The sequence below is a fragment of the Micromys minutus genome (genome assembly GCF_963924665.1).
Source record: "Micromys minutus genome assembly, chromosome: 11".
Lineage (NCBI taxonomy): Eukaryota > Metazoa > Chordata > Mammalia > Rodentia > Muridae > Micromys > Micromys minutus.
In genome coordinates this window covers 36,328,011-36,354,117 of record NC_137980.1, presented here as the reverse complement: position 1 = coordinate 36,354,117, position 26,107 = coordinate 36,328,011, and the positions used below count along the sequence as shown (strand labels likewise).

The following is a 26,107-nucleotide window of genomic DNA, read 5'->3' as shown; positions in this document are numbered from 1 at the left end:
GGTTTTTGCCTAGGTTGGCTTTGAACTTACTATGAGGCTGAGGATGACGAACCCCTGCCTCCACCTGCTGAGATTACAGGCCTGGACATAACACTTGGTTCATGATAGGAATGGAACACTCTGTCAGCTTGCTAGTGTGTAGCTCAGGCTGTCCTCAAACTCCTGATTCTCCTGCCTCAGCTTCTTCAGCATTTGCCTCTTGGGCTGCGGTACAAGCTACTGATTTTTTTTTTTTTTTTTTTTTTCATTTTAAGAAATGAATGGAAGGTAAGTCTCACAGCCTGACCCTGGGGTGCAGTCCAGATCTGGAAATTAATCCAGAGTACCCGATCCTCTGGGACGGCAGCTTCTGTGACCTGTGTCTTGCTCCTTAGGATGGCCATGGTTGGTCATTCCACAGTGTAGATGCCATCTAGATAGAGCAGGCTGTGGAAGGAAACAGGACACGTTGTCTGCATTCCTGAGATCCCCTCACCGTCCTCCACCCGTACTGTGTGTAGCTTCCACCCTAGACCTGGCTGGTATTTTTAGCTCACAGAGCGGCACCCTGCGCAGCCCAAACACTGACCAAATTTAGAAATCTCAAGAGTCTCAGCTGGAAGGCGCGATGAATGAACAGGCCCTGGTGAGTGAGCTGACAGGACTCTGCTGGTGGTGGGGAAGCCTGGAGATCCTGAGCAGCCAGAGAGGAGCAGGACAAGGTCACCCCTGCACTCCAGCCAGCCTTGGGAACAGCGACGCTGACACAATATGGGTGCGCACCAGAGCCTGGCAGGGTTGGAGATCTGGGAGGTGACCAGACAGGGTTGGGGTGAGGGTGAGGATGAGGCTCCAGGGCCGTCTGGGGAGGAGGGGGGACATGTCCACATTTATGTTCACTTGCCAAAGTTAGTGTATATTTCATCTGAATTAAAAAACTGGAGTCGGAAGAAGTTTAATATTCCAAGACCAGAGATTAATTCTCTCTCTCTCTTTCTCTCTCTCTCTCTCTCTCTCTCTCTCTCTCTCTCTCTCTCTCTCTCTCTCTCTCTCTCTCTCCTAGACAGATAATAGATATGTTTGACTACATCCACCTTTAACCTCCACGTTGTCAATATTCACAGACCCGATGAATATTGAACGACACAGCCCCCGGTTAAGGAAGGGGCTTTTCACCCAGCCAGAGGTTCAAAGGTCAAGGAGTCTCCAGGGAAGACCTAGGCTCCTCCCCTTGGTTACGGCCTCTGGTTCTTATTGTCACTGGTGCTGGGGTTGGGCCCAGCATAAACTAAGCTAAGCGGCAGGCTCTCTCTATCACTGAGCTACCCACACTCCCAGCCCTACATTACTGCGTTTCCTACTTCAGGCCCTAGAATATAATCACCGTCTGAAAAATCTTAATCACGCTTGGATTGCTCTGTGCGCTTACAGCCTGATTAACAAGACATGACAAGCACAGCTGCAACTAAGGGAACTATTTAATTTGTTTTTTAGATTTCTTTTTCTTTTTTAAAAGATTTGTTTATTTCACACATGTGAGTACACTGTCGCTGTCTTCAGACACACCAGAAGAGGCCATCGGATCCCCATGACAGATGATGATGAGCCACTATGGGGTTGCTGGGAATTGAACAACAAGGCTTCTGGAAGAGCAGTCAGTGCTCTTAACAGCTGAGCCATCTCTCCAGCCTGATTTATTTGGATTTTATGTATGTATTTTTCTTGCCTGGATGTCTATTCACTGTGCATGTGGCTGCTGCTTGTGGAAGCGAGAGGAGGGTCTCAGATCCCTTGGAACTGGACTTACAGGCAGTTGTGAGCTATGTGGGTGCTGGGAATTGAACTTGAGTCCTCCAGAAGAGCAGCCAGTGCTCTTAACAATACAGACACCTCCCCAGCCCCAAGTCAGCTGTTTTAGCAGAGCCGTTTGTATGACGTCTTCAGTTTCACAACAGGTCCACAGGAGACTGTTGTGGCCAGCACAAATTAGCCCCCTGTTCTGTACCCTGCCCTAGGTAGAAGCGGAGGTAGCCATACTTTCTGGAAACACTAGGTTGTGCAGGGTTTCAGAGATGATTAGCAGTGATCATGTTCATGGCAGCCATGCCTAGGGAATGATGGGACAGCTGGTGCGAGCATCTCATACCAGGTACTTGGCTACAGATCGACTTCCTCGAAAGGCTGGGTTGAGGGAGTGTGGGCCGGGATGAGCCCCACATTCCAAGCTGCTGGCTGTGGCTTTCACTAGCACTTAACAGTGGCCTTAGAGACACTAGGACCACTGATACCCTGAGGCCTGTCACGGTCATCAGAAGAGCCGAAAGTCTGACCTGGAGACAGGATCTAGGAAAAAAAAAAAAAAAAAACCGTTCTTTCCAAAAGTGAGTCATCAGGTATGGGAGTGGATGCTCACAGCATTACCTGCAGGGCTCTCTCTCTCTCTCTCTCTCTCTCTCTCTCTCTCTCTCTCTCTCTCTCTCTCTCTCTCTCTCTCTCTCTCTCTCTCTCTCACACACACACACAGTCTTTGTAGGAGAGAGTACGGTCTCCTGGCAAAACAGGCATGAACCCTGCTGATTCCTCAAATCTCTACAGGAAGTTTTTCTCAGGCAGCTCCCCCCACCCACCGCCTTCACTGGCAAGTTCTCCAAACAGTCTTAAATTAGCACCACAGTCCCATTTCTCTTTTGCTCTCTCTCTTTGGGTCCAGCACAAAGAACTAGTTAGGACTTTGCCCTCATCGAAGCCTCGGACCACCGCTATCAGCGTTTGAGAAGGAGACGCCTGCCCTCTGGTGGTCACTTGGTGCACTGCAGCTATCTCAGAGCCCAAGCTTTGGCTCCTGTGTGCCTGTGCCATCCCAGAATGGGATTTGGCATAGAACAGAGTCAATGTTCCAGCCAAACTTTGCTGTCTGATCCAAAAGTCTGTTTATAAGGAGATCTTGACTGCTTTTTAGAGACATTCTGGGCTTGTTTTAAATTTAATTTTATTTTTTAAGACAAGGTCTTATATAGTTCAAGCTGGGTTTGAATTCACTATGTAGCTAAGGATGACTCCCAGTCTCTTGTCTCCCCAATACCTGGATTACAAACCCTGCACCACCGCACCTGTTTATTCTGTGCTGGGATCAAACTCAGGGTTTCATGCTAGACCGCCGCTCTACTAACTGAGGAACAGCCTCATCCGAGCCCCGTAGGCTAGCATCTTAAGAACATGTTCTTTGTTTTGCATGCTCTTTAAAGAGGCTTATTTCTATTTTATGCGTGAGCATTTTGCCTGTCTGCATGTCTGCGTACAATATCCCTGGAGGTAAGAAGACGGATGTCAGATCCCCTGCAACCGGAGTTACTAACGGTGGTGAGTTGCCTGCCACGTGCCTGTTGGGAACTGGACCTGGACTCTGTAACCACTGAGCAACCTCTCCAGCCATATTTGTTCTGAAACTAAGAACTTTAAACTGCCATGGAGAGTTCCCACTGCGGTAAGTCTTCTTTTTTAAAGATGTTTATTTTATGTTTGTGAGTACATGGTATGAGTGTGTGTGTGTGTGTGTGTGTGTGTGTGTGTGTGTGACACCACCACGGGAAAATTAAAGGACAGCCTATCAGAAGTTCATTCTTTCCTTCCTCAGTGTGGGTCGTGGGGACTGAACTCAGGCCAGCAGAACCCTAACTCACCGAACCGACTTACTGGCACAACAAGGCATTAAAAACAGAGTTTTGTTCTGTTTCTCACTTTTGTTTCTGTTTTCTAACAAACGCCTTTAACCTCAGCACTCAGGAAGCAGAGGCAGGTGGATCTCTTGAGTTTGAGGCTAGTCTGATCTACAGAGTGAGTTCCAGGACAGCCAGGGCTACACGGAGAAATCCCGCCTTAAAGACCAACAACGATAATGGATAAACAACAGGAACAACAGATCGAACTATATTTATGTGTGTCTATGCAGTGGGTTTATATGTGCAGTTGTGGTACCTGAAGCCGGAAGAGGGTGTCAGATCTCCTGGAGTTCGAGTTGGTTGTGAGATGCTCAGCGTGTGTGCTGGGATCCTAATTCGGATCCTCTGCAAGAGTGCTGTGCGCCCTTAACTGCTGAGCTACGTCTCCAGCCCCCAGAACACTTTAAAGACCACTGTTAGCTGGGTTTCTGGCGCAGGTGTAACCGCAGTTACTCGAGGGGCTTAGGGCTGAATCCCAGATCTGCCTGGGTCCAGAGTGAGGTTTAGAGAACATTGTCAAAACAGAAAGGATGGTAGTGTTGTCCTGGGTGGTGGTGCCCTGCCTAGCGTGCCTGGCATTCCATGAGGCCCTGTCCCATCTCTAGGACAGCAAGGATGAAGAAGACTGCCTACCATTCACACATCACAAAGACAGTTTTTAAAAGCCTTTTCATTTTATTGAAATATGCAAAAGTTCTTCCAACTGTCAAAAAAAATAAGAAAATATAAAACCAAGTCACAATGACAGCAGATGACAGACCACAGAGTAATTCTGTTTCATGTCACTTGTAAACGGAATTCATTTTCAGCAGGAGAGGACACAGTTGCCTGTCTGTTGGGGGATTGAGCCTGTGCCCACACCACAATGGCTTCATGCATGGGTTGTTTTGAACAGATCAACATTTTAAGAATTTGAGCTTGGAGCCTATTGGGGACTCAGAGACAGGGCAGATAGGCCCATGGCAGAAGTGCTCTATGCAAAGACAGGGACTCCGGTTACTGTAACCAGTCCTGGCTAATCTCAGCTGTACAGTGGTACCTCAGGCACCAAGTGCCAGAGCAAGGGCTGGAAAAAAGATATTCTACAGAACTTGGTGAGAATTACAAAAGCCCTCAAATTTTTCACAAGTACACATTTCATTTTCAGATTTCTAGGTTTCTTTTCACAGCCAATCAGTTTAAAAATATAAATAAAATATTTTTTTTTAGCAAAACAAAAGGGCCAGAAACTGAAATACCGAGAACTCATATATATATTTGAGAGACAATCTCATGTAGCCCAGGCTGATCTAGAGTCTGCTATGTAGCTGAGGATGACCCTCCCAACTCTAACTTCTGGCTAAGGGACAAAGCTAGTGCTAGTGACAATGACAGGGCATGTCATAGCTGGCAAAGACTATAAGTAACGAGAAGACAAGCCCAGCCTGGTGGCAAAAGCTAGCCATTCCAGCGGCCTTCAAAACTGAGGCAGGAGGATAGACAGTTCAAAGTGCAGCTGGGCTACAAGATGAGTTCAAATCCAGCCCAGAAAATTTAATTAAAAAAAAAAGTTGTGTGGGGGCTGGGGTTATAGCCTGGTGGTGGGGAACACTTGTCTAACCTGTGCCAGAGCTTGGGTTCAACCCACAGGTCTACAAAAGTAGGGTGGGGGGGAAATTAAAGGTGAGCCTTGCTCTATGCAAAAGTAAAATCTGATATTTTTTTTCCGGTTAAATGAGCGGTTCGTTGTTTCTATTACTCCGTCTTTTGGATAAGATCCTTGGGTTGAATTTAGAATTCATTAAAAGCACCGCAGTGGCTTCAAATGTCATGGACAATTCATTGGCATTAAAAAAAAAGAAGAATTCATTCTAGTGTTTTAAAGTCATAGTATTGGAAATAGTAAGGGTGGATAAAACAACTCAAAAGATTTTCCTGCTCTAACCAAGGTCTTAACTGGTCTGAGCTCCTGTGGGAATAAATATTACCTAGAATCTGTCCCTGGCTCATGCCGGGGCCACCTGTTAGTGCCCAGAGAATAAGCCCACATTTCTGAAGTGTGCCTTCACTCCAAGCTCTGACTCTAGTCTTTAGGGAAAAGCTGCAGGTTTGTTTTGCTTCTTCAAACATGTCTACACACTACCTCAAACTCTGGGGACACTGGATTGCTGTGTCTGGGAACTCATGTCTAACTCGTTTCTTCCCTTACAGGCCGCAGCGCGGAGAAGCTGCTCACTTATCCATCATATTGAAGATCATCTCACAGGTAAGGCCTTGATCGGGGCTCTGACTCCCGGATGCACTTTCTCCTTGGTGACCCAGAGCCTGTTCCCCAGGGCACTGAGGCTCCCCTGAGGTGGTTCTCTCCTGGGCAGTAACATCTTGAGAGGGAAAAGGGACACACAGAGAAAGTGTGAGAGAAAGCCAATATATGCAGATTGGAAAACCAGAAAGTATGTATTGAAAACAGTCGCCGCTGTCTGAGCCCAGCTGCGGGCATGTCAGAAGCACAGCATGGTTCTCAAACACTGGCCTTCCTGTCTCTCTGCCCTAGGCAGGGCTCCTTAGTGGGGGCACTGCGGGTACGGAAGATCAGCAGCTTCTCATCCATGAGATGCGTGTGGCACACTTCTTTTCAGATGTGGCAAACAAAAATACCACCAGACACCACCCAGGAAGTGGCTCAGCAGGCAAATACTCGATCTGAGTTTGAGGGGTAAGTCTGTGCAGAGAGGTAACCGTCGTGAAGCCACTTTGATTAAGATTGCTGAGCCCTCCTGTGACCGCCCTCCCATCCTCACTGATTCTCTAGCTGGGGTTAACGCCAGGGGAGGGATGTCACATTGAAGTGGTCGGAAAAGACATACCTTCCTCATGTTCTGCTCCTCCCTCAGAGGCCCGGGTCCTCGTCACTGGTCTTCCATTTTTGGAGGGGGCTGACTTCTCATGCTCCGGGTCACATTTCTTTCTGTGTCTCTGCAGGTTACTCTGTGGAAGGTGACACAGGCCCCTAGTGAACATCAGTGTCCCCATGGGCACTTTGCCTGAGGCAGCTCAATAGCTACAGAGAGGTAACTTGTCTGCTGGCCTGAGTTGGAGCCTGGGGACCCACGTGACAAAAGGAGAGAACTCACTTCTGTAAGTCCTGAACTCTGCATGGGCTGTGGTACCCTCTGATAGGACACAAGACGCATCAGTAATAATGTATATTTTAAAAGGTGGCCTTCAGAAAGATAGCAGGCAATGTGCACCTTTTAGATTTTGGTCCCAATACAAAAAAAAAAACAAAAAACCAAAAAAACCCAAAAAACCAAACCCAAACAGAATGCTTTTAAAGTAAGTGTGTGTGTGTGTGTGTGTGTGTGTGTGTGTGTACATGCGTGTATGTGTATGTATGTGGGTGTATGTGTATGTTTGGTTTGTGTGTGTATGTGTGTGTGTATGTGTGTATGTGTGTGTATGTGTGTATGTGTATGTGTATGTGTCTGTATCTGTATATTTGTGTGTGTATGTGTGTGCATGTGTGTGTATGTGTGTGTGTGTGTGTGTGAATGTGTGTGTGTGTAAATGTGTGTGTGTGTGTGTGTGTGCGCGCGCGTAGGTATCTGCACCCGGGTAAAGATGTCTCTGGCAGCCAGAAATGTGCATCAGATCCCCTGAAACTGGAGTAGTATATGGTTGTGCACCATCTGATGTGGCTCCTGGGAACCAAAATTAGGTCCTTTACAAGTAACACATGCTCTTCACTGCTGAACTGTCTCTCTGGCCCCCTAAATGACTTTAAAAAAGACATTAAAATTTGTTTTTATGTGTGCACGCACTGGTGTTTTGCGAGCATGCACGTCTGCAAAAGTGCTAGATCGCCTGGAATCGGAGCTCCAGTCCGCTGTGAGCTATCACATGGGTGCTGGGAATTGAACTTGGGTCCTCTGAAAGAACAGCCAGTGCTCTTAACCACCGAACCATTCTTCAACCCCCTTCCAGTGTTTTTTTTTTTTTTTTTTTTTAAGGCTACCCTCCCTCTTATAATGAACTCTAGCCAAAGGTAACTTGTTTTAATTTTTCAAATGAGAGCTGTTGAGGAGAAGACAGGATTTATCTTTCCTTAATGCTTACGCTTAGAAAAGCGAGGCCTGACAGTAAACTCACCACACCACCGACTTGTAGGCTGTGGAGGCCTCTCACCTGGCTGCTCTCCTGAGACCCGAGTGCAGGACACAGGCCCGTGTCTGAAGCACAGCAGGACTCAGAAAGGACAGCCAGGCGTGGTGATCATGTCCGTAATCCCAGCCGAGGGGGAGCCAGGACTAACACAGTCAGATATAAAAGACAGAACCCATTCTGGCTGAATGTGCTAGCTAGCTCAGTTTGGGTCCGTTCGGGCTCATCCTTCCTACAGAAAACACCCTGCCAAGCTACGTTCAGTTCGTGTGTCCCTTTGTGTGATGTGGAGAACAATTTGATGGCCCATCTAGGCTTCAAGTTTACCTGGGAGAGTCCTGGGAGAGTGTCTAGACCCCCCTCTTGGGGCACGCACACCCCACTCTCATTGTGATGACACCCGGGACAGAAAGTTTCTCAGTGACAGATGGAGGGCAGAAGAAAATATCATGGTGACCAGGAAATACTTGTCCCCAAAGAGCATGGAAGTGCTCCTTGGTGGCTGGGGTGGGTGGCCCTTGGGGTCGAGTAAGAGAGTGAATGAGATACACTGTTGGCCCAGTGTGGAAGGAAAAGTTGGATTCGCAGCTCCACATGTGCCCTTGGTGGATTCTGATTGTTAAGAAGCATCTTACATGGGAGCGCTGCCCTGTTGGGCAACTGAAGAAGGAATCAAATGCAGACAACCAGGGACCTTCATCACCACAGGCTGAGATGCAAGGGGGTTGAAACAAGCTCGGGGGATCCAGGACAGGGAACAGTTGGGTTAAATAAGGCTGTAGAGAAGTGTGTCCCGCAGTAGGGGGGGGCACGGTTTGTCCTCTCCACTTCTTCCTGAGCTCCTGCCCCAGCACCAGCTTGTGTCTAGGAGCTGGAGAGAGATTAAAACAGTCCGAGGCCTGGAGAACAGTGCTGGGCACTCATTTAGTTATGCTTTGTGCTAAGACATATGGACTCCCGTTTCTTGCTATGAGAGCATGAAGTGCCTTCTTTGTTTAGTTACTTTTTTTTTTTTTTTCAACGCCTGGGCCACATGTACTGCCTCTCCCTAAAGCCGCGTTGTCCTGACTTGGTATCTGTCTTAGGGTTTCTGTTGCTGTCGTAAACAACACGACCAAAAGCGACTTGGGGGAACTTTGCTTGAATGTTCCTCTCGGGGGAGGGGAGACACTGAGCTCATTCGTTTCCCAACATATTTGTCTGCTGTGAATCTGTAGCAGAGGCTGCCTGGGAAGCTGTATTTATTCTATTTACAGAGAAGATGTGCAGTTGTGTATAAAGTAAAGCCTGTTCTCAGCCGCGTACAGTTCAGGATCCCTCCGAGCATCTGAGACAAGACTCGGGCTGCTCCCCCAAGCTGTGGAGGAAGCAGCGACTGACCTGCCTGCCATGAACAAAGATTAGGGCCGGGACCCCCTGGTATATATGCTGAGTCAATACATACAAATACAGACCTGCCAGCCTCCAAAAGTATCACACCAAGGATGCTAAGTGCGGCATATTTAGACTATTTCAGGACACAGAGAGAGTGACATGTGACAAATTCCTGAGCTGAGAAGGAACATCACCTGGCTCAGCATTAGGTTCACCACAGTCAGGGCAGCCGTGTTGCTGGCCGGTGACATTCAGATACAGAGACAAACTGGTGTGTGTGTTAGTGAGCAGATACTTGTGAACATGCTTAGATTGAAGCTTGGGACAAGTCAGGGCACAGTTGCCTGCCGTCTCCTGCTCTTGACCAGTTTCCTTCCGGAGAGCAAATGTGAGCATCTGTGACAGGTTCCTGGGGCCAGGACTCCAGAAAGGAAATGTTAGATTCCAGGTCAGGCAGTCCCTTAAGTTGCCCATCTATGGTCCGGTCATCCTCTTAGTTAATCCTGAAACTCCCTGCTGCCTCCAAGACAGACACCCTACAGAGAGTCTAACACCTAAGGGCTGCCAGTGTGGGCGTACATGTGTGGAAAACACCTCCATTAGGCAGGCTCCTCCTCTCTACTTTAGAGAAACCTGGCCACAGTCTCCTGTTGTGAAACGCCCCACCCCATTCTTTCTTATCAGATCCCGTGGCAGGCTGCTGTCTGTCTGTCCATATGGTATTGATGACTCTCTTAACAGAACTTATCCAAAATTCACTCCTGCATCGCCCTTGCGGCTCCTAACTGAGACTTTCCTCTTAACCTCAAAGATAAATTGGATTCAAGTATCCCAGTGCACTTGAGTTTTTAACAGATCCACCCAGCCACCCTGCTCTACAATTCCAGACTCACACTCGCCGTAATGTGATGCATGTTTGTTAAGCCCCAACATTTGGAAGTCATTTGTTATGCAGAAATGGAAAACAAATACAACAATCAACAGAATCCAAAATGAATGTGAATCCATAGCCTGATTTTACACCCTGGGAACGCCGGAGAACGGAGTCGCTCAGTTGGAGAAGGCTGCGTTTAGCTCACTGACTACTGTGAAGTAGCCTACTTTAAAAGCTAGGCTGCGCCCCACATGCGGCACACCAGCCTTAATCCCTACACACAGGAAGCAGAAGCAAGTGGTTCTCTATAAGTTTGAAGCCGGCCAAGTCTATACAGAAGCTAGTCAGGGCTATACAGTGAGTCCCTATTTCAAAAAGATAGAAACAAAAGAACTCAGGTCTCAGGTGTCAGAGAACCCCCTGGACGGTTTTCAGCATGTGTGGACAGTCTGCCTCAGGGTCCCCCAGAGCTGTGTCTGACGGAACAGTAGTTTTAGCAAAATAAAAGAGGTTAGAAACAAGAACACTAATAAGTAACCATGGGGTAATTCCATATCCCCCCAAAGAACATGACTAACAGACCATGTGAGCTACCTGGGGGTCCAGTCATCCCGGCTTCTCAGGAGACTTATCCAGCAGGAGCATAAATTTAAGGCCAGAATGGTCAATTTAGCTAAAGCTGGTCTCAAAATAAGAAATAGGGTACCCAGTGCGGTGCTTGACTGGTACACACCTGGCTCAGGTTCCACCCCCAAGGGCTGTGTGAATGGGGTTCCCTTTTGCCCTTGGAGGGGGAGTGTGTATTTACAAAATGTGAGTTTTCCGATGAGTGGAAGAGGAGGTGGTCACCCAAGTCCTGGCAGCCTTTGAGGCGGATGGATGCTTACCCAGCGGGAAAAACCTTTACCACACTTGACGCATAGGTGCACACTGGGGACGAAGCTCGGGTCATGGTGCTTCCTCAGGTGTACGGTAAGTAGCTGCTTCTGCCGGAAGTGCTTGTTACAGGTCAGGCAGGAGAAAGGCTTCTCTCCAGTGTGCGTGCGCATGTGCGCCGTCAAGCACCGCTCCTGAGGGAAAGCAGGGACATGGCTGAGGCAGGGTGGAAGTGGTCCTTAGAAATGTCTGTCACTGTCATACGTCCCTCCCTCACCAGAGCCAGGGCCTGCTGTCTGCTTGGGGACCAAGGTCATTCTTCGCTACATGTGCAGGTCAAAGCCAGCCTGGTTTACTAGAGACCTGCTCAGAAAACCAAAAGCAAAGCAAACAAAAATTCCCTATGGTCCACACTTTGAAGATTTATCCTCCAGGGCTGGAGAGATGACTCAGTGGTTAAGAGCACTGACTGCTCTTCCAGAGGTCCTGAGTTCGAATTCCAGCAACCACACGGTGGCTCACAACCATCTGTAATGAGATCTGATGCCTTCTTCTGGTGTGTCTGAAGACAGCTACAATGTCGTTTTATATATAGGAAATAAAAATAAATCTTAAAAAAAAGGTTTATCCTATTTCTTAATCAATTAATTTGTATTATTGTGTGTGAGTGTGTGTGTGTGTTCATGTACGCCTTGGGTGGGGCTACCAGAGGAGGGTAGAAGAAGGTGTCAGAGCCCCTGAAGCTAGAGTTACGGACAACTTTGAGTCATATAGCCTATACTTGGAAAGACGTGAGGGGAAAATCCTGCCGCTGGTGTCACTGGTGAGGTAATCACCAAGCATGGAGACACACTGAGGTCACCACACACTCTAAAGTGCTTCTGTATATGTGGGTGGGTTGTAGCAGTGTTTACTGTGAGAAATCTAAAGTGAAGAACTAACAGATATTTCTGAAAAATTAAAAGAAAACCAGTACATTTAAAAACAACTCTACATCCTAGTGCGCCAGTGTGGGCTGGAGTGTTTAGGTCTCCATACTTTTTTTTTTTTTTTGTTTCCTGCTGGGTCTGAAACCCTCTTCAGGGAACTCAGGAGAAGCCTGCCTCCGTTCTTTCTGATCTGTGGGGTGTGGGGTGTTTGTTCGGTATATGAGGAGAACCCAGGAGTCCAGACACATTAAAAAAAAAAAAAAAAAAAAGAACCAGAAGAAGCTGGGGCACTGGCTCAGTGGGTAAAATGCTTCCTGTCTAAACATAAGACTCTGGTGTTTGGATTCCCAACACCCCTGTAAGAGCTGGGGTGTGGTGATGTGTTCCCGTAACCTCGGCTTTGGGAGGAGAGAGACAGGTACCTGGGGCTCTCTATCCAGCTAATCAAATCACAGAACTACAGGATCCCCGAGTCTGTCTCAAAATGTATGGTAGGAAGCCTCAAGAAAGAGACCTGGTTCTGGACACGGGCATGGTTTATCCCACAATCAGATGAGAGCCTGCTTTGTAGACATCGCCTGATCGGAGCTGCAAAGTTCATCGTGGGGGAATGACAATGCTTCCAAAACCTGAACTCTAGTTTTCTTTTGAGAGCCTACATTTTATTGGTGGCAAAGTGAGTCCCCTGAACTTCCCACTGTGCTAGTCCAGTTGTCAAGAAAACGCCCCCTACCCCGCCCCCGAGTGCTTGTCACAAGCAGAGTCTGTCTGCCGAAAACTTCTTCAAATGAAAATGGCAGCCACAAAAAAGTGGCTAAAGCTGCCGGCTCAAACTATCCCACTCATGGGCTTCAGAAGGCAGGGGAGGGGCTGTCGGCAGCTTCATCCTCCTCCCACAGGACATTAAAGACTGTTGTGTCAAGATTTACTACTGTAAGGACCTTGACCGCATCTCTGAGGACATTTGAAGTTATTTATCATGCTGTGCGAATGGTGTTGGAGGATATCTCTGTGGAGCTGGTTCTCCCTTTCCACCTTTGTATGGGCTTGGAGAATGGAACCCCGGACATCAGGGTTCCACACCTCACCGGCTGAGGGAGCACTTACTTGCCTTCTCACAGCCCCTCAGACATTCTTGAGTGCCTTGCCCTTTGATTTGGCTTCCAGGTATGAAGATCACATCCATACCCAGTTCGATTTTGTAGGGTGTCACTGCCAGGGTTAGGGAAGACATAACACTGCCCTGACAACAGATGCCCACAAGGGAGGAAGTGGACTGCACTGGTACCTCCTTGATGCTGGCTTGGCTTGTGTTGGGCTTTGAGTATGGTGTGGTGAGAACCTCAGCTCTCTCTGTAGATCCAGCTGATGCCTCTCTCTCTCTCTCTCTCTCTCTCTCTCTCTCTCTCTCCCTCCCTCCCTCCTCCTCCTCCTCCTCCTCCTCCTCCTCCTCCTCCTCCTCCTCCTCCTCCTCCTCCTCCTCCTTCTCTCTCTCTCTCTCTCTCTCTCTCTCTCTCTCTCTCTCTCTCTCTCTCTCTCTCTCTGTGTAAGCTCACGGAGCTCTGAAGATACATTGGATCCTCTGGAGCTGGAGTTATAGATGGCTGACTACCACCCAACATTCCGTTTTTTAAAAAATTCATTTACTTATATTTTACTTTAATACGGACGAGCATTTTGCTTGCTTGTGTTGTGACCCGCCATTGGAGCCTGGCCTTATTTTTCCACCCCCCACTTGTTTTGCTAAGAACTCCTTCCTTGTATTTATTGAACATTTCGTCCAAGCTATCTTTACCCTGAAAACATCCTGTTTTGTACACTCTTAACTGCACCTGGCCTCCCCAAACTTTGTTGTTCTCCCCATATAAAAGGAGTCCCGAGTAAAGCCTAGTTAGCATCCACCCATTATTGAATGACCCATGTGTGTGTCTGTGTGTGTTTCTTTTTCAATCCCCTAGGGCTCTGTCCAAGGCTTGGTGACAGTGGTGGCACGGGCGTCCTCAGCTTGCAAGTGCATGCACCACGTGTGTACCTGGTGCCCAAGGAAGTCAGACGAGAATATCAGATACCCTAGAACTGGGGTTACCTCTAGTCATGGGGAGTTGTAAACCACACTGTGGGTTCTGGGAGTCAAACTCGAGTCCTTTGCAAGGGTGACAACTGCTCTTAAGAGCTGAGCCCCCAGCCTCTTTCTTAAAGAGGCTGTCTACTCCCACGCCTGCCTCACACAGCTCACCTGCGTGTGTGAGTAGTCACAGTACCTGTTTGCACGCATAGTCACACTGCTTGCACTTGAACTTCTTCTCATTCTTATGGGTCCTCTGGTGCTGAATGAGGGCGTAGCGCTCGTGGAAGCCAGCGGGACAGTATCGGCACTTGATCTCCTCGGGGCTGTGGCTGTGCAGGTTACGCAGATGGACACCTGGAAGAGCCGCAGGAGACGCCTTGCTGACCTGTGGCACTGTGGATGTTCAGGGACCTCTCCAGTGTGGTGGGAAGTTCTGGTCACCATAGACTGTCTTCAGCACCTCAGGGCTCCCCCACCACACTAGCCTACCTCCCTCAGAGATGGCAGACCACCGCCATATCCAGGTGAATGCCTCCTAATGTCATGAATGTCCCCTGTGAGCACTACTGCTGGGAAGGAACTAAGCAGAAGGCTCAGACTAAGATCTGTTCCACAGGGAGGTCACAGCTATAGAAGGTTGGTCACGAATGTTGAGAACCTTAGCACAGTGCAGGGGGTTCGGAACGTGGCTAAGGGGTTTTCCGTAACAGCACCATGACTATTGTCCTGATGGGAGACCAAGCAGCCTTGTCCCATGATCCGAGTAATACTGGGCACACTGTCTAGGAAGCTCTTTATGCGACTAATCCTCAAGCTTAGTGTGCATGTGGCACTATGTCAAAAGACTCTGGTGTGTACCTCCTGACTCAGAGATGGCAGACCACCTTGTTCTCAAGGGAGACAAACAGGCTGGACTTGGCAACTGGCTAGTCCTTTGGTCCTAACAGACCCCAGTGGGCAGTGCTCAGGAACCACAGAGGCACTGATAGAATATTCCAGATGCTAGGAATATGTCAAATACCTTTATCCCTGCAGGAATCATTCCAAAATCTCTGGAATTTTCCAAGGCAACTGGTTGGACTTCTATTTTTGCTGACATTTTTACTGTCTCTTGTAACATAATTTGGGGGGGGGGTAGAGAGAGAGAGAGAGAGAGAGAGAGAGAGAGAGAGAGAGAGAGAGAGAGGCCACAGAGACCTAAGGGCTCCTTTGCCAACTCTCTGCTCTTGGCAGCTCCTTGTCCTAAATAAATTTGGCCCTCCATAGCTTCCTGCCCTCCACACTCCCTGTCCTGCTATGCCAAAGACCGCCCTCTACTCACTGCAGGCTTTCAAATGCAAGCACAGAACCGCCTGCAAGTCTCAACCAGGGAGTCCTGTGTCACAAGGGCACAAGGGCTCACCACAGGAGAAGGCAGACTTTGTATCACAGGCTGTCTCCTACTGAAGCAAGTTTCTCAGGGAGAGCTCTGCCTCAGTTTCTCCTCTATACCCTCTGCTGCCAGCAGCGTATACAAAGGGCAGGCTGAGGAGGAGACAGCGACAGAGCTGAACTTTTAATGCAGCTGCATTGTGACACTCAGATCGCCAGGACTGCTGCCCCTGTGTCTTTCAGTCTCAGTGTCCTTATCTGTAAGAGCAAGTTCTACATGAGAAAAAACAACACCCACGGATTTGATCACACCTTCTGTGGACTGGCCGTGCCTGGACTAGGCTGGCCAGCTTCTGAACTGCACTTACTAGGATCAGCCACCAGAGGGCGGTATAAGACCTCTGTAAAAACATTTCTAGCAAAGTTTCCCAAGGTCCAGGGAGGGACTTCAGGAGTCAGGTTTCCAAACTGAGGGGACACGGGTTAAAGTAGACACTCACGCAGGTCGCTCTTCCTCGCGATGATGGTGGCACAGCGGGGACACTCGTGTTTGGACACATTCTCACCATGCTTCTGTGCCATATGGATTTTCATGGTCCCGCTCTGGGTGAACCGAGCATGACAGGTGGGGCATTCGTACGGCTTCTCACCTGTGACACAAACAGTGTGTGACTCTCTGGAGTCCAGCTTCCCCGTGAGCCCTGGGCAGTCCCAAGGGATGCTTGTGTTGGGGTTTCTTTTCCAGGCAAGGACTTTCTGCAGGTCTTAGCCTCAATGGGATACATAGGACCAGGAAGCCAAGTCAGACAGTCACAGGGCCCCAGACATGGAGTTTTCCTGACCCTGGTGGCCCCTCACCAGCTCTGAGTGGGTGCGCGAGGTTGTGTGTGGGGATGAGGATGTTCATGCACGGTCCAGCCGGGCAGGTGTGTGGCTCTCACCTGAGTGTGTCCGCATGTGGCGTTTCAGCTTGTAGGTGTCCTTGCTGGCATAAGCACACTGGCAGCACTGGAAAGGACGCTCACCCGTGTGTGAACGGATGTGACGCTTCAGCTTGCTTGCCTAGGACATGTGGAAGGGTGTCGTTGTGACGGGGACCCGAGGGTGGTCAGGGCTTCCGTTAACCCATTTTATATGAGGGATGAGAAGCTTGCATGGCAGCTCATCCCTGCGGCCATGACACTCAGGAAGCTGAGGCAGGAGGATTGATGTAGTCCAGGCCCCATTTAAGGCTACATCAGGAGAACTTATCTCAGACCTAGGTACATGCCTGGAATCCCAACTTCGGGGAAGTTAAGGCAGGAGGATTGCTGCAAGTTTGAGAACACCCTGGGTCATATAGTGATCCCAAGGCTAACCTGGACTACAGGGACCTAGTCTCGAAAAAGCAAAAGGAAAAACGTAAGGTAAGCAGACCCCAGTCTAGGGGCGTCTTATTAAACAGAACTGGCCAATCTGCCGGAGATTTACGTTGTCACTGGCTGTGTGCACAAGGTCCTTAGGAGTTAATGAGCAACGGCGGAAAGACTTATACTAAATATCACTTTTACAGACGGAAACGGAGCTCTTTGCTGTGCAGTTTTTATCTTTATTTCCCAGGCCTGGTCTGCTCACAGCAGTAAAGTTTAAACCACTTGTAAACACGCAGGCCGGAAAAGCCTTCCGAAGTGGAAACCAGGACCATTAGGTAAATGGAGAGTCAACTGCAAAGTGCCTAGAGACAAACCCCTTGCCGTGGAGTTCTGCGTGATACTGGTCTCTTTCACAATGTTTTTGGGACAGGAACTCAGCTCTGCAGTTCAGGCTGGCCTCAGACTTGCAGCGAGCAATCCTGCTGTGACAGAGGCAGGGGGATCTTTGAATTTGAGGCCAGCCTGGTCAACATAGTGAATTTTAGGCCAGCCAAGGCCACAATGTGAGTACTGGACCAGCCAGTGCCACTAGACTGCTCCAAACATAAAAGCAACCAAGAGGGAAGTTTAAACAGACAAGGATGGATCCTATTAGGCTTTGGAGGCCATTCCATAGGGAGCAGCGCGGACTTTCTCATTCACCACGGCAGCAGGCTTCACTGTCTTCTAGGACATTCCAATGCCACACACACACACACACACACACACACACTGCAAACCCTTCCTGGGGAGCCAGGCCATCAGCTACATCGGGCTGGAGTCTTAGGAAGCAACAGCAATTCTGATTCCCTTCAGAGACTATGAACCCGCTTCTCGGGATACAGGAGGCACACAGAACAGAACCCAGGAACAGAAGAAGAGGATTTCCAGTGAGACACAGCATCCAAGATGAGCAACTCAGTCTGGATTATTATTATTATTATTTAAGGAGAAATGTGGAAGCCAGGCTGTTGTGGTGTTTGTCTTTAATCCCAGCACTCGGGACAGGTGAATCTCTGTGAGTTCAAGCCCAGCCTGATCTACAGAGTGACTTCTAGGACAGCCAGGACTACACAGAGATACCCTGTCTCAAACAAACAAAGCAAAACAAAAGAACAAACAAAACCAAAACGACAAAGAACCAAAACCAAAACTAAAAAGCCAAAGTAAGAGTAGTATGGGAATTGTAGCAAGGAAACAGAGAGAATTTTTAACTCTGCAGCGTGTGTGTGTGTGTGTGTGTGGGGGGGGGGGGCATTTAGGGCTCAGTGAGGCACACAGTAGGAGGTCAGAGGTGGTGACATGGGATGTCCCTGCCCAGCTTCTTGAGGTAAGCAAGTGCTGTGCCAATGAGCTACATCTCCAGCCCCCTTCTTACTCTTTATTTTGAGACCGTGTCTAAGTTGTGCAGGCTGGTTTTAAGCTCTCAATGTGGTCCAGGCAGGCCCTGCCCTTGCCTGCAAGATGGCTCAAGAGAGTGCAAAAGCATAAGAAACGGCTGCGCCTAGTCCAGTTTCTTGCTCAGGGGCCAAGGGTAGGGCAGGAAGGGTATAGCGCATCACCCCATTTCAATGGTAGCCTACTGGTCAGTGCCCCATGGGCCATCCCTGGGTTGCATGGGCCATGGACCCTTTGTCACTGGGCAGGCTGGCAGAGCCTTAGTGTCGCCTTGTTGTACACCTTCTGCAACCTCACACTGCTGCCACAACCTTTGCCTCAGATAGGAAAGCTCCTTCTAAAATTAGCCACGGCGGAAAGAGGTTCTTGGAATCGCATTCTGACCCGTCTGCGAAATCCCCCAGTTTATGAAACACACTTGCGTCACTGCTCCCTTTAACTTAGTTCCTGTTAGGAGCTGCTGCTTTGCCCTTCTGTGCCAAGCTCACCACCAGGATGCAGCCAGCTTCCTCACTCGATGTGGAACCTTGGGCATGGACTGCTAGGAAATGGACCCGACCAGGAGACGCCCGCCCCGTGCTTTTCTAAGGGAACTGATGGCAGGCAGCACAAGCCGTTATCCCTGCTACTCGGGAAGCTGAAGTCAGAGTTCAAGGCCTGCTTGGGGTGCAGAGTTCAAAGTCAGCCTGAGCAACTTACTGAGACCCTGTCTCAAAATAAAATACATTGCTCAGAGGGAGAACAGTTTGAGGCCCTGGGTCTAAACCCCATTACCACATATAACACATGCATACACCACACACACACACTCGTGTGCACACACAAACCACACGTATTTGCCATGAGCAAAGCATGCAGTTAAATTCATTCCGAGACGCTGATAGGGCAGTGTGTGTGGACAGGGATGCATCTTCAGTAGCCCTGTCTGTCCAGGTGGCACTGGGTAAAACTCAAATGCTTCAGGCCAAATCCCCAAGTTCTGTGCTAGGGGAGACGTTCTGATTCGGGGCCCCAGCTGTGACGTGAGATACAGGGAAGGCCTTTTCAGCAAGTCTGAGAGTTCTCTCCTGAGTGTCTACATTTTCATCTGGTGCACATGAGTGTTCTGCCTGCACGTATGTTTGTGTACCATATGCATTCCTGGTACTCGGAGGCCAGAGAGGACACAGAATCCTCTGGAACTGATGTTACAGACAACTGGTTGTCAGCAACCACTTGGGTGCTGGGAATCAAACCCAGGTCCTCTGCAAGAGCAGCCAGTCCTTGGAACCACTGACCATCTATCTCTTCAGCAGCTAAGAGCATGCAAAAGCCTGCAGAGGCCCCGGATTCTGTCCCCAGCATTCCTGTCAAATGGCTTCCAACCGCTGTACCTCCAGCTGCAAAGACTGATATCTCTCATGTTTCTTCTCCTTAGGAACCTGAATTCACATGAACCTTCCACTCTCCACCCCCAATTTAAAAATAACAAATAAATACAGATAACTCTTGTTTGAGCGTAAGCAAGATGACCTGTCTGGGAAAGGCCCTTGCTGCCCACTGAGGTCTGAGCGTAATCATCAAGAAAGAGAGAACCACCGATTCCATCAAATTGTCATCTGATGTTCACTATGTAGACCAGGCTGACCTTGAACTCACAGCAATCCTCCTGCCACAGCGCTGGGATTATAAGTATGAGTTACTATACCGGGCATTCGTTGGATGATAATGCTGGCGGCTTCTAGGATAGATTTTAAAATGTGTCTTTGGTGAATAGTTGGGTTGGGGTCCCTCAGGGTATACGGGGCTGACTGGGTGTCCCTCAGGGTGGTGATTTCTGTCGTGAGGGGCTGACTGACTGCAAGGGCGCTCACCTCGACGCTGGCATACTTGCACAGGGAGCACTTGAAGGGCTTCTCGTGGGTGTGTTTGTAACGCCTGTGGCGAACGAGCTCTCCGCTGGTGACGAATGCCATGTCACAGTCCCCGCACTTGTAGGGCCTGGTGCCTGGGAAAATCACGCGGTTTACACTTTTCAAACAGGCCTCAGCTGTTAGACTTCCACTGACTTTCTGCTTCTGAAATGGCAGTCTGAAAGGCTGCAGCAATTAAGAAGTTCCTTGAACTATAAATATCAGAGATGTACGAAGACAGAACTGTGGGTAACAGTCGGGGCTTTTAGCTGAAATCCAAGAAGGCGTTGGGGGTGGGGGGTGGGGTATAACTAAGCTGGGGATGGTAAGGCAGGCTGGTAACCCCAGTACTCAGAAGGCTAAGGCAGGGAGACTGCTGGTTAGAGATCAGCCTGCACCACAAGAGACACCCTATTTCCAAAACCAAAAAAAAAAAAAAAAAAAAACCAACAAAAAAACAAAAAGCAAGCAAAACTAAGCATGAATGCATGCACAATGGAACCCCCTTCTTGGACAGCAAGGCCCAAGTGCTCCCTGAATGCTTATGATAAGGTTTAATTAATAAATTGACATTAAAAAGCAGAACCAGCAACGGTAAGAATCTGACAGTTGGATGAGTTGAGTCTGTCCCCAATAGTCTAACTTACTCCGGGAGCTGAAACTGAAGGATCTCGAGTCTCAGGCTAGCCGGGGCAACTTAGACCTCTCAAAATAAAAAGGAAAGGTCTGGACGTACAGGCCAGTGGAGGTGTACCTGCCCAGCACGCTTGAGACCCTTGCTTAGCCCTCAGTGCGACGGAAAGTGAGTTTAGCAGGTGCTGAGAGAGTATTGACAAAAACCTGCTTAAGTCCCACACCGAGAGGGAAATTATCCAAACGTTTGAGTTGCTTCCTTCTGTGACTTTCCTGTCTTTTTTTTGCAGTGCTGAGGATGGGCAAATTCTACCCTCAGATTCTGGGACTTTCTACAGAGAGTGAAGCCCCAGGTGAAGAGAGGACTTGCTGGGTCTCCCTGCACCTCACTGAGATTTGTGGTGCATCTGCGACAGAAACCCCCCGTCCCACCCCCACCCCACCCTCACCCTCACCCCCACCCCGGGCACCTCACCTGTGTGGGTGTTGACATGGTTCCGAAGGAGAGTGACGGTCCTGAAAGCCTTCAGGCACAGGTGGCACACGTGTGGCCTCTCGTCGCTGTGAATTTTGATGTGACGATTGAAAGTTGAGAGTTTGGAAGTTGTGAACGGGCAGGAGTCGCACTGAAAGGTCTGGGGTTTTTCTGTAGAGAGAAGACACACAGCAATGTGATTTGATTAGATGTCTCGGAACCTAAGGACACTCTGTTCTTGAGGAAGAGCATCTTGTTAGGAAATACTCAGCTTCTGTTTCCTGCCACAGGGATGTCCAGGTCCCTAACCCATCCTCCCTGTTGTTTTCAACAGTGAGGCCTCGAACATCTGTAACTCCAGTTCCAGAGGATCTGGTGCCCTCTTCTGACCACCACTGGAACTGCACACCATGCAGTATCTGCGCACACCTTTAATCCCAGCACTCAGGAGGCGGAGTCAGGCAGATCTCTGTGAGTTTGAGGTCAGCCTGGTCTGCAGAGAGAGTTCTAGGACAGCCAAGGTTACAGAGAGAAACCGCATCTTGAAAATCAAGAAACAAACAAACAATCGGTCTTATGGAACCGTCCTTTAGAGTGTGGTGTAGTTTGTGGAGGACAGGAGACTAAGTGTCTGCTCAGAGCAGGAAGTCCCAGAAGCAAGTCTCCCATAAACATGGACTCCGTTGGGTAAAATGAAGCCCCCCCCCACACCCCGCCGCCAGCGCCTTTCCTGAATCCACGGTCCAAGCCAGGGGAGCTCTGGGAGACAGGCATGAAGCTGAACAAAGCCACAGCCCACAGCCACATGTGACTATTTGAATTTGTATCTAAAATAACTAAAAACAAAACCAAAATGTGCCTCCGCATCTGAGCCGCCAGCCAGCCACACATGGGTGGTGGCTACTGTCCTGCACACATGCTTCTCCTGTATCTGAGTTTTCACTTGGCAGAACCAGAAGATGTCCTCCCCACCCCCCAAGAGAGCCTTGTAGGAGGGATGCAGCCTCAGCTAGCACTTCCTGACAAACTCTCGGGGAGCTGGCTGAAGGCAGTTTCTAGCTTCCGGTGCTACGGGGAATCATATCTGCTGTTTGACAGGAGACACTGAATTGCTGACTTTGCTTGCTGACAATAATTGACACAAGCAGCCAAGGCTGCGAAGGCGTTTCTCCACAGGGGACACATAGGTGGTCAATCCATGCTCAGAGAAACACCCATTAGAGAGATACGAATAAAAGCAGCGAGGTTCCCTCTTGCATCTGGTACCTGCAGAACAAGGAACCTGGTTAGGGCGCTGAGATACAAGCCTCCAACACTGCAGGTGGCTATGGAGATCATTTGGCAGTTTCACAGAAAGCTAATGTGGAAGGGTGCTTTGGAAGCAAGTGTGAGGACCTTAGTTCAAATCCCTAGCACCCATGTAAGAAGCCAGGCATGGCCACTCATGCCTTTAATATTAGTGCTGTGGAAGCTGGAGACAGAAGTAACACTGGAGTTTATTGGCCTGGTTAAAGAGAGATGGTCCGAAGAGAGTAAGGTAGAGACTGATACAGCAGAATATTCCATGACCTCTTCCTATGAGGTCTCCATATGCATTCATGGGCATGCACACACCCATCACACACACACACACAGACACAGTTAAATATGGAACGATGATATAGTCCAGCAATTCCACTCCGTATGCACATTCCCCTAAATCAAAGTACATAAAAATAGTTATAGCAAAACCATTCACAATAACCAAAGAGCAGGAACCTCCTCAACCTCCAGCAAAGGAGGAAGGGATGAATAATTGTGGTATGTCCATTCAATAGAATACTAGCCAGCTGTGAAAAAGGAAATGCTAATATATGCTACAATATGGCTGGACCCTGAAACTATACTAAGCAAAAGAATAGAGGGACAGAGGGCACATGGTTTCAATGTATTATTATGGACATATTTATTCCACATGTCCATATCAAAGTATGCTGATGGTTTCCAGGGCATGGAGGCCAGGGATGGAAAGTACAAAGATGAAGGAGATAGATAGGGTAATAAAAATGCTCTGGAGGACTGGAGATATGGCTCAGTGTTTAAGAGCACTGACTGTTCTTCCAGAGGTCCTGAGTTCAAATCCCAGCAACAACATGGTGGCTCACAACTCTCTGTAATAAGATCTGATGCTCTCTTCTGGTGTGTCTGAAGACAGCTACAGTTATATATAAAATAAATAAATAAAATCTTTAAAAAATGTTCTGGAAAAAGAGAGCTAATGGTTTAAAAATAGAATGTGAGCTAGAAGGGAAATTTGGGGCTTCAATCTCCTGATTGACTGTATGAGCCATTACCATGAGGCAAAGAGTCAAATCTCCATTTCCAGAGGCTGAAACCTACAGGAGGACTCTGGCCATGTATAGGGCAGTGGAGTGGCTAGTCCGCCTCCCTCCCTACCCTGGCCACTGACGACTGGAAGAGAAATGTGCTCTGTGCTGTCACAGAATGACTCTTTAGTGGTGGTTTCTGTTTGTCTGTTCGGTTTTGGTTTTATTCTGGCTGCTCTGGGGAAGAAAGCCAAGGTCTCATACATGCTGAGAAAGCCCTGAGCCACTGAGCCATACCGCAGTCAGACAGAACTTTTAAAAAGTCACCTAGAAATTGAGATAATGGGATGAAATGTCTCCATTTGAATAAGTGAGAAATTACTTTGAAAGAGCAGCCCACTAAACTGCTGTGAGAATCAAATGCTCCCAATGGGTTGCTAGGATGCTTCTATTGCAATATTAGAATGGCCCCTCCCTGCCTCTGAGTGCTCATCACTGAGATTCCCTGACAGGGCTGCAGATGTCTGTCTGCCCATGACTCTTTCTTTCTTTCTGCTCTCTTGACTCTTTATTCCAGATTCTAGGCTGGCTTCGTTCTCCACGATGGTCTCTAGGCTGGCTCTCCTTCCTGTCCTCCAGTCTCATTCTGTTTGTCTTTCTGACCCCCACATTTGCTGGTCTCCTTTTCTAGACGATGCTCTGGTTATTCCCTAAGCCCTGACTCTTCTACAGAGCTTGCTGCCCTGGTGTGTAATTACCTCACTGAACACTCCCAAGAAATCTCAAGCCAGAAAGCAGGGGCTAGGGCCTTGCCTGCAATTTATGTGTGTAATACTTTCTGGAACGTTTAAAAACAGCTTCTTAATTGTCTGAGTATAAAACGAAAACAAAAACAAAAACAAACAAACCAAAACACTTTTGGGATTTGATTTACAATATAGAACATCAGCTTAAAATTTCTTCCACTTTCTGATGCTCGGAAAGAAACTTTTAGAAGTCAACACTTTGAGACTTCAATAATTGCCGCCCTCCCACAAGAGAAACAAGGGTTTCTCAGGGTGTCTCAGGGTTGGCCAGCCTACCCTTGGTCTGCCTTCGAGGTTTTGGTTTTGCGGTTTTGGCTCTCGGCACACTTGTCTGCTTTGCCGCTGGTGGTTCTTGCTGCTCTTCTAGGCTCAGATGGGAAATGGTCAGAACAATTTCGTCTTTTCCTTCTTTTGGTTTCATTTCCACAAGGAGGAATCTCTCTTCTTTCTTGTCTGTCCCTTCCTGGGGCAAGAGCTGGTCCTTTTCATCTTCTTCAGGCTAATAAGTCAAAATGAGCATTCAGAGGCAACACTGTTAGTTACAATCGGATAAAATTCTTCACTCTGGCAAACGACGCAACACAGAAGGGAAAGCCAGCAAATAAGACGGACATCAAGCGCTTGCTAGAAAGCCATCGGGGGCTCTGTGGGGACTCTCATCTTTGCTGCTGTTGTTGTTTTCCCTTCCTTTTTTTTTTTTTTTTCAGGGAGCAGAGGCGGAGTCTCAGGTAGTTAAGCCAACCTCAAACTTACCATATACCTAAGGATGAGCCTGAAGGTCTAATCTTCCTGAACACCAGAATCACAGGGTACCACCAAGCCTGGTTTGTAAAGTGCTGGGGATGAAACCCAGGCTGTGTACATGCTATGCGAGCACCATACCGACTGAATTATGTCTCCAGGCCGTGATATTTCATTTGTAAAAACACAATGTACCTTACATTAGTAGCATCATTTCCTGTAACTTTTTAAAGTCTTTAAAAACACACACACACACACACACACATTTATGCATCTTTATATATGCTCACTCACACACACACAGAGAGAGAACAATGTCTTGTTATTTTACTGTATTTTATTTTCCAACTTCATATATATGGTCTATCCATAATATCGGTCAAAGCCTCAATCTAAGAAAACTCAGTTTTAATTTGCTCTATCCCACAAGGCATCAGTGTGTAAAAATGAACCAATGAACCGTACCTTCTTCTGGGCTGTGCTTTCGTCCAAGTTTGGCGTTAACCCTTGGTTCTCCTCGTCCGCCAGCACATTCTCTCGCAGCAGGTGAAAATGCATCAGCCCCAGCTCTTCCGGTGGGTGCAGCTCTTCCGGTGGGTACAGCTCTTCCGGGATGCTGACCGCCACACAATGCTGAAAGCTGAGCTGGGGATCTGGGTCCAGCCACAGCACCGATGGCAACTGCAGCATGCCTTCCGTCTGTGGTACGGTCTCTGGAAGCTCCTCGGAGTGTGGCATGCTCAGCCATCCCAGCCCCTGCAGGTGCACATCTTGGGATGCTAGGGGCACGGTTTGAAGGGTCAGGCTCCGCCTATCGCTCTCCATCAGGACCCTCGAAGGCAGCTCCTGGGGCCTGGCATCCGGCAGCAGGCAGCTGTCCTCGGCCCCCTCGACAGCTCCCTCCTGGGCTTCCACTCTTTGTACCTCACCCTCCTCTTTTGCCTTCTCTAGGTCTCCAGGCTTCAACTTCTGCTCTTTGATCTGGGTGAAGTGCCCAGAAGGGACAGGGACCTCAGCGGCAGCCATGGTGGTGTCCCCTGATGGAAAGAGAGGATGCAATCTTTATGGGGTGCAGGGGGCTGGGGCCTAGTTGACATGGGCTTTGATCAAGGCACACAAGATGGGATCAACATTC

At 48.7% G+C, this 26,107-nt stretch overlaps 1 protein-coding gene across 2 annotated transcripts; it reads right to left on the bottom strand.

The window, feature by feature from the left end:
• Positions 1-5,909: 5,909 nt before the first annotated feature.
• On the bottom strand, positions 5,910-25,998 carry CTCFL (CCCTC-binding factor like; the record flags this gene model as incomplete). Of its 2 annotated transcripts, none has more annotated exons than XM_080925264.1 (10): positions 5,910-6,058; positions 6,545-6,665; positions 10,974-11,156; positions 14,153-14,313; positions 15,831-15,980; positions 16,272-16,392; positions 19,973-20,106; positions 21,120-21,290; positions 24,508-24,730; positions 25,438-25,998. In XM_080925264.1, 10 exons carry the CDS (start codon positions 25,996-25,998, stop codon positions 5,910-5,912), a joined length of 1,974 nt encoding a protein of 657 aa, XP_080781390.1. The 2 variants fall into 2 exon arrangements, with proteins under 2 accessions (XP_080781390.1, XP_080781391.1); XM_080925265.1 differs by having other exon boundaries at positions 5,910-6,028.
• Positions 25,999-26,107: the final 109 nt, after the last annotated feature.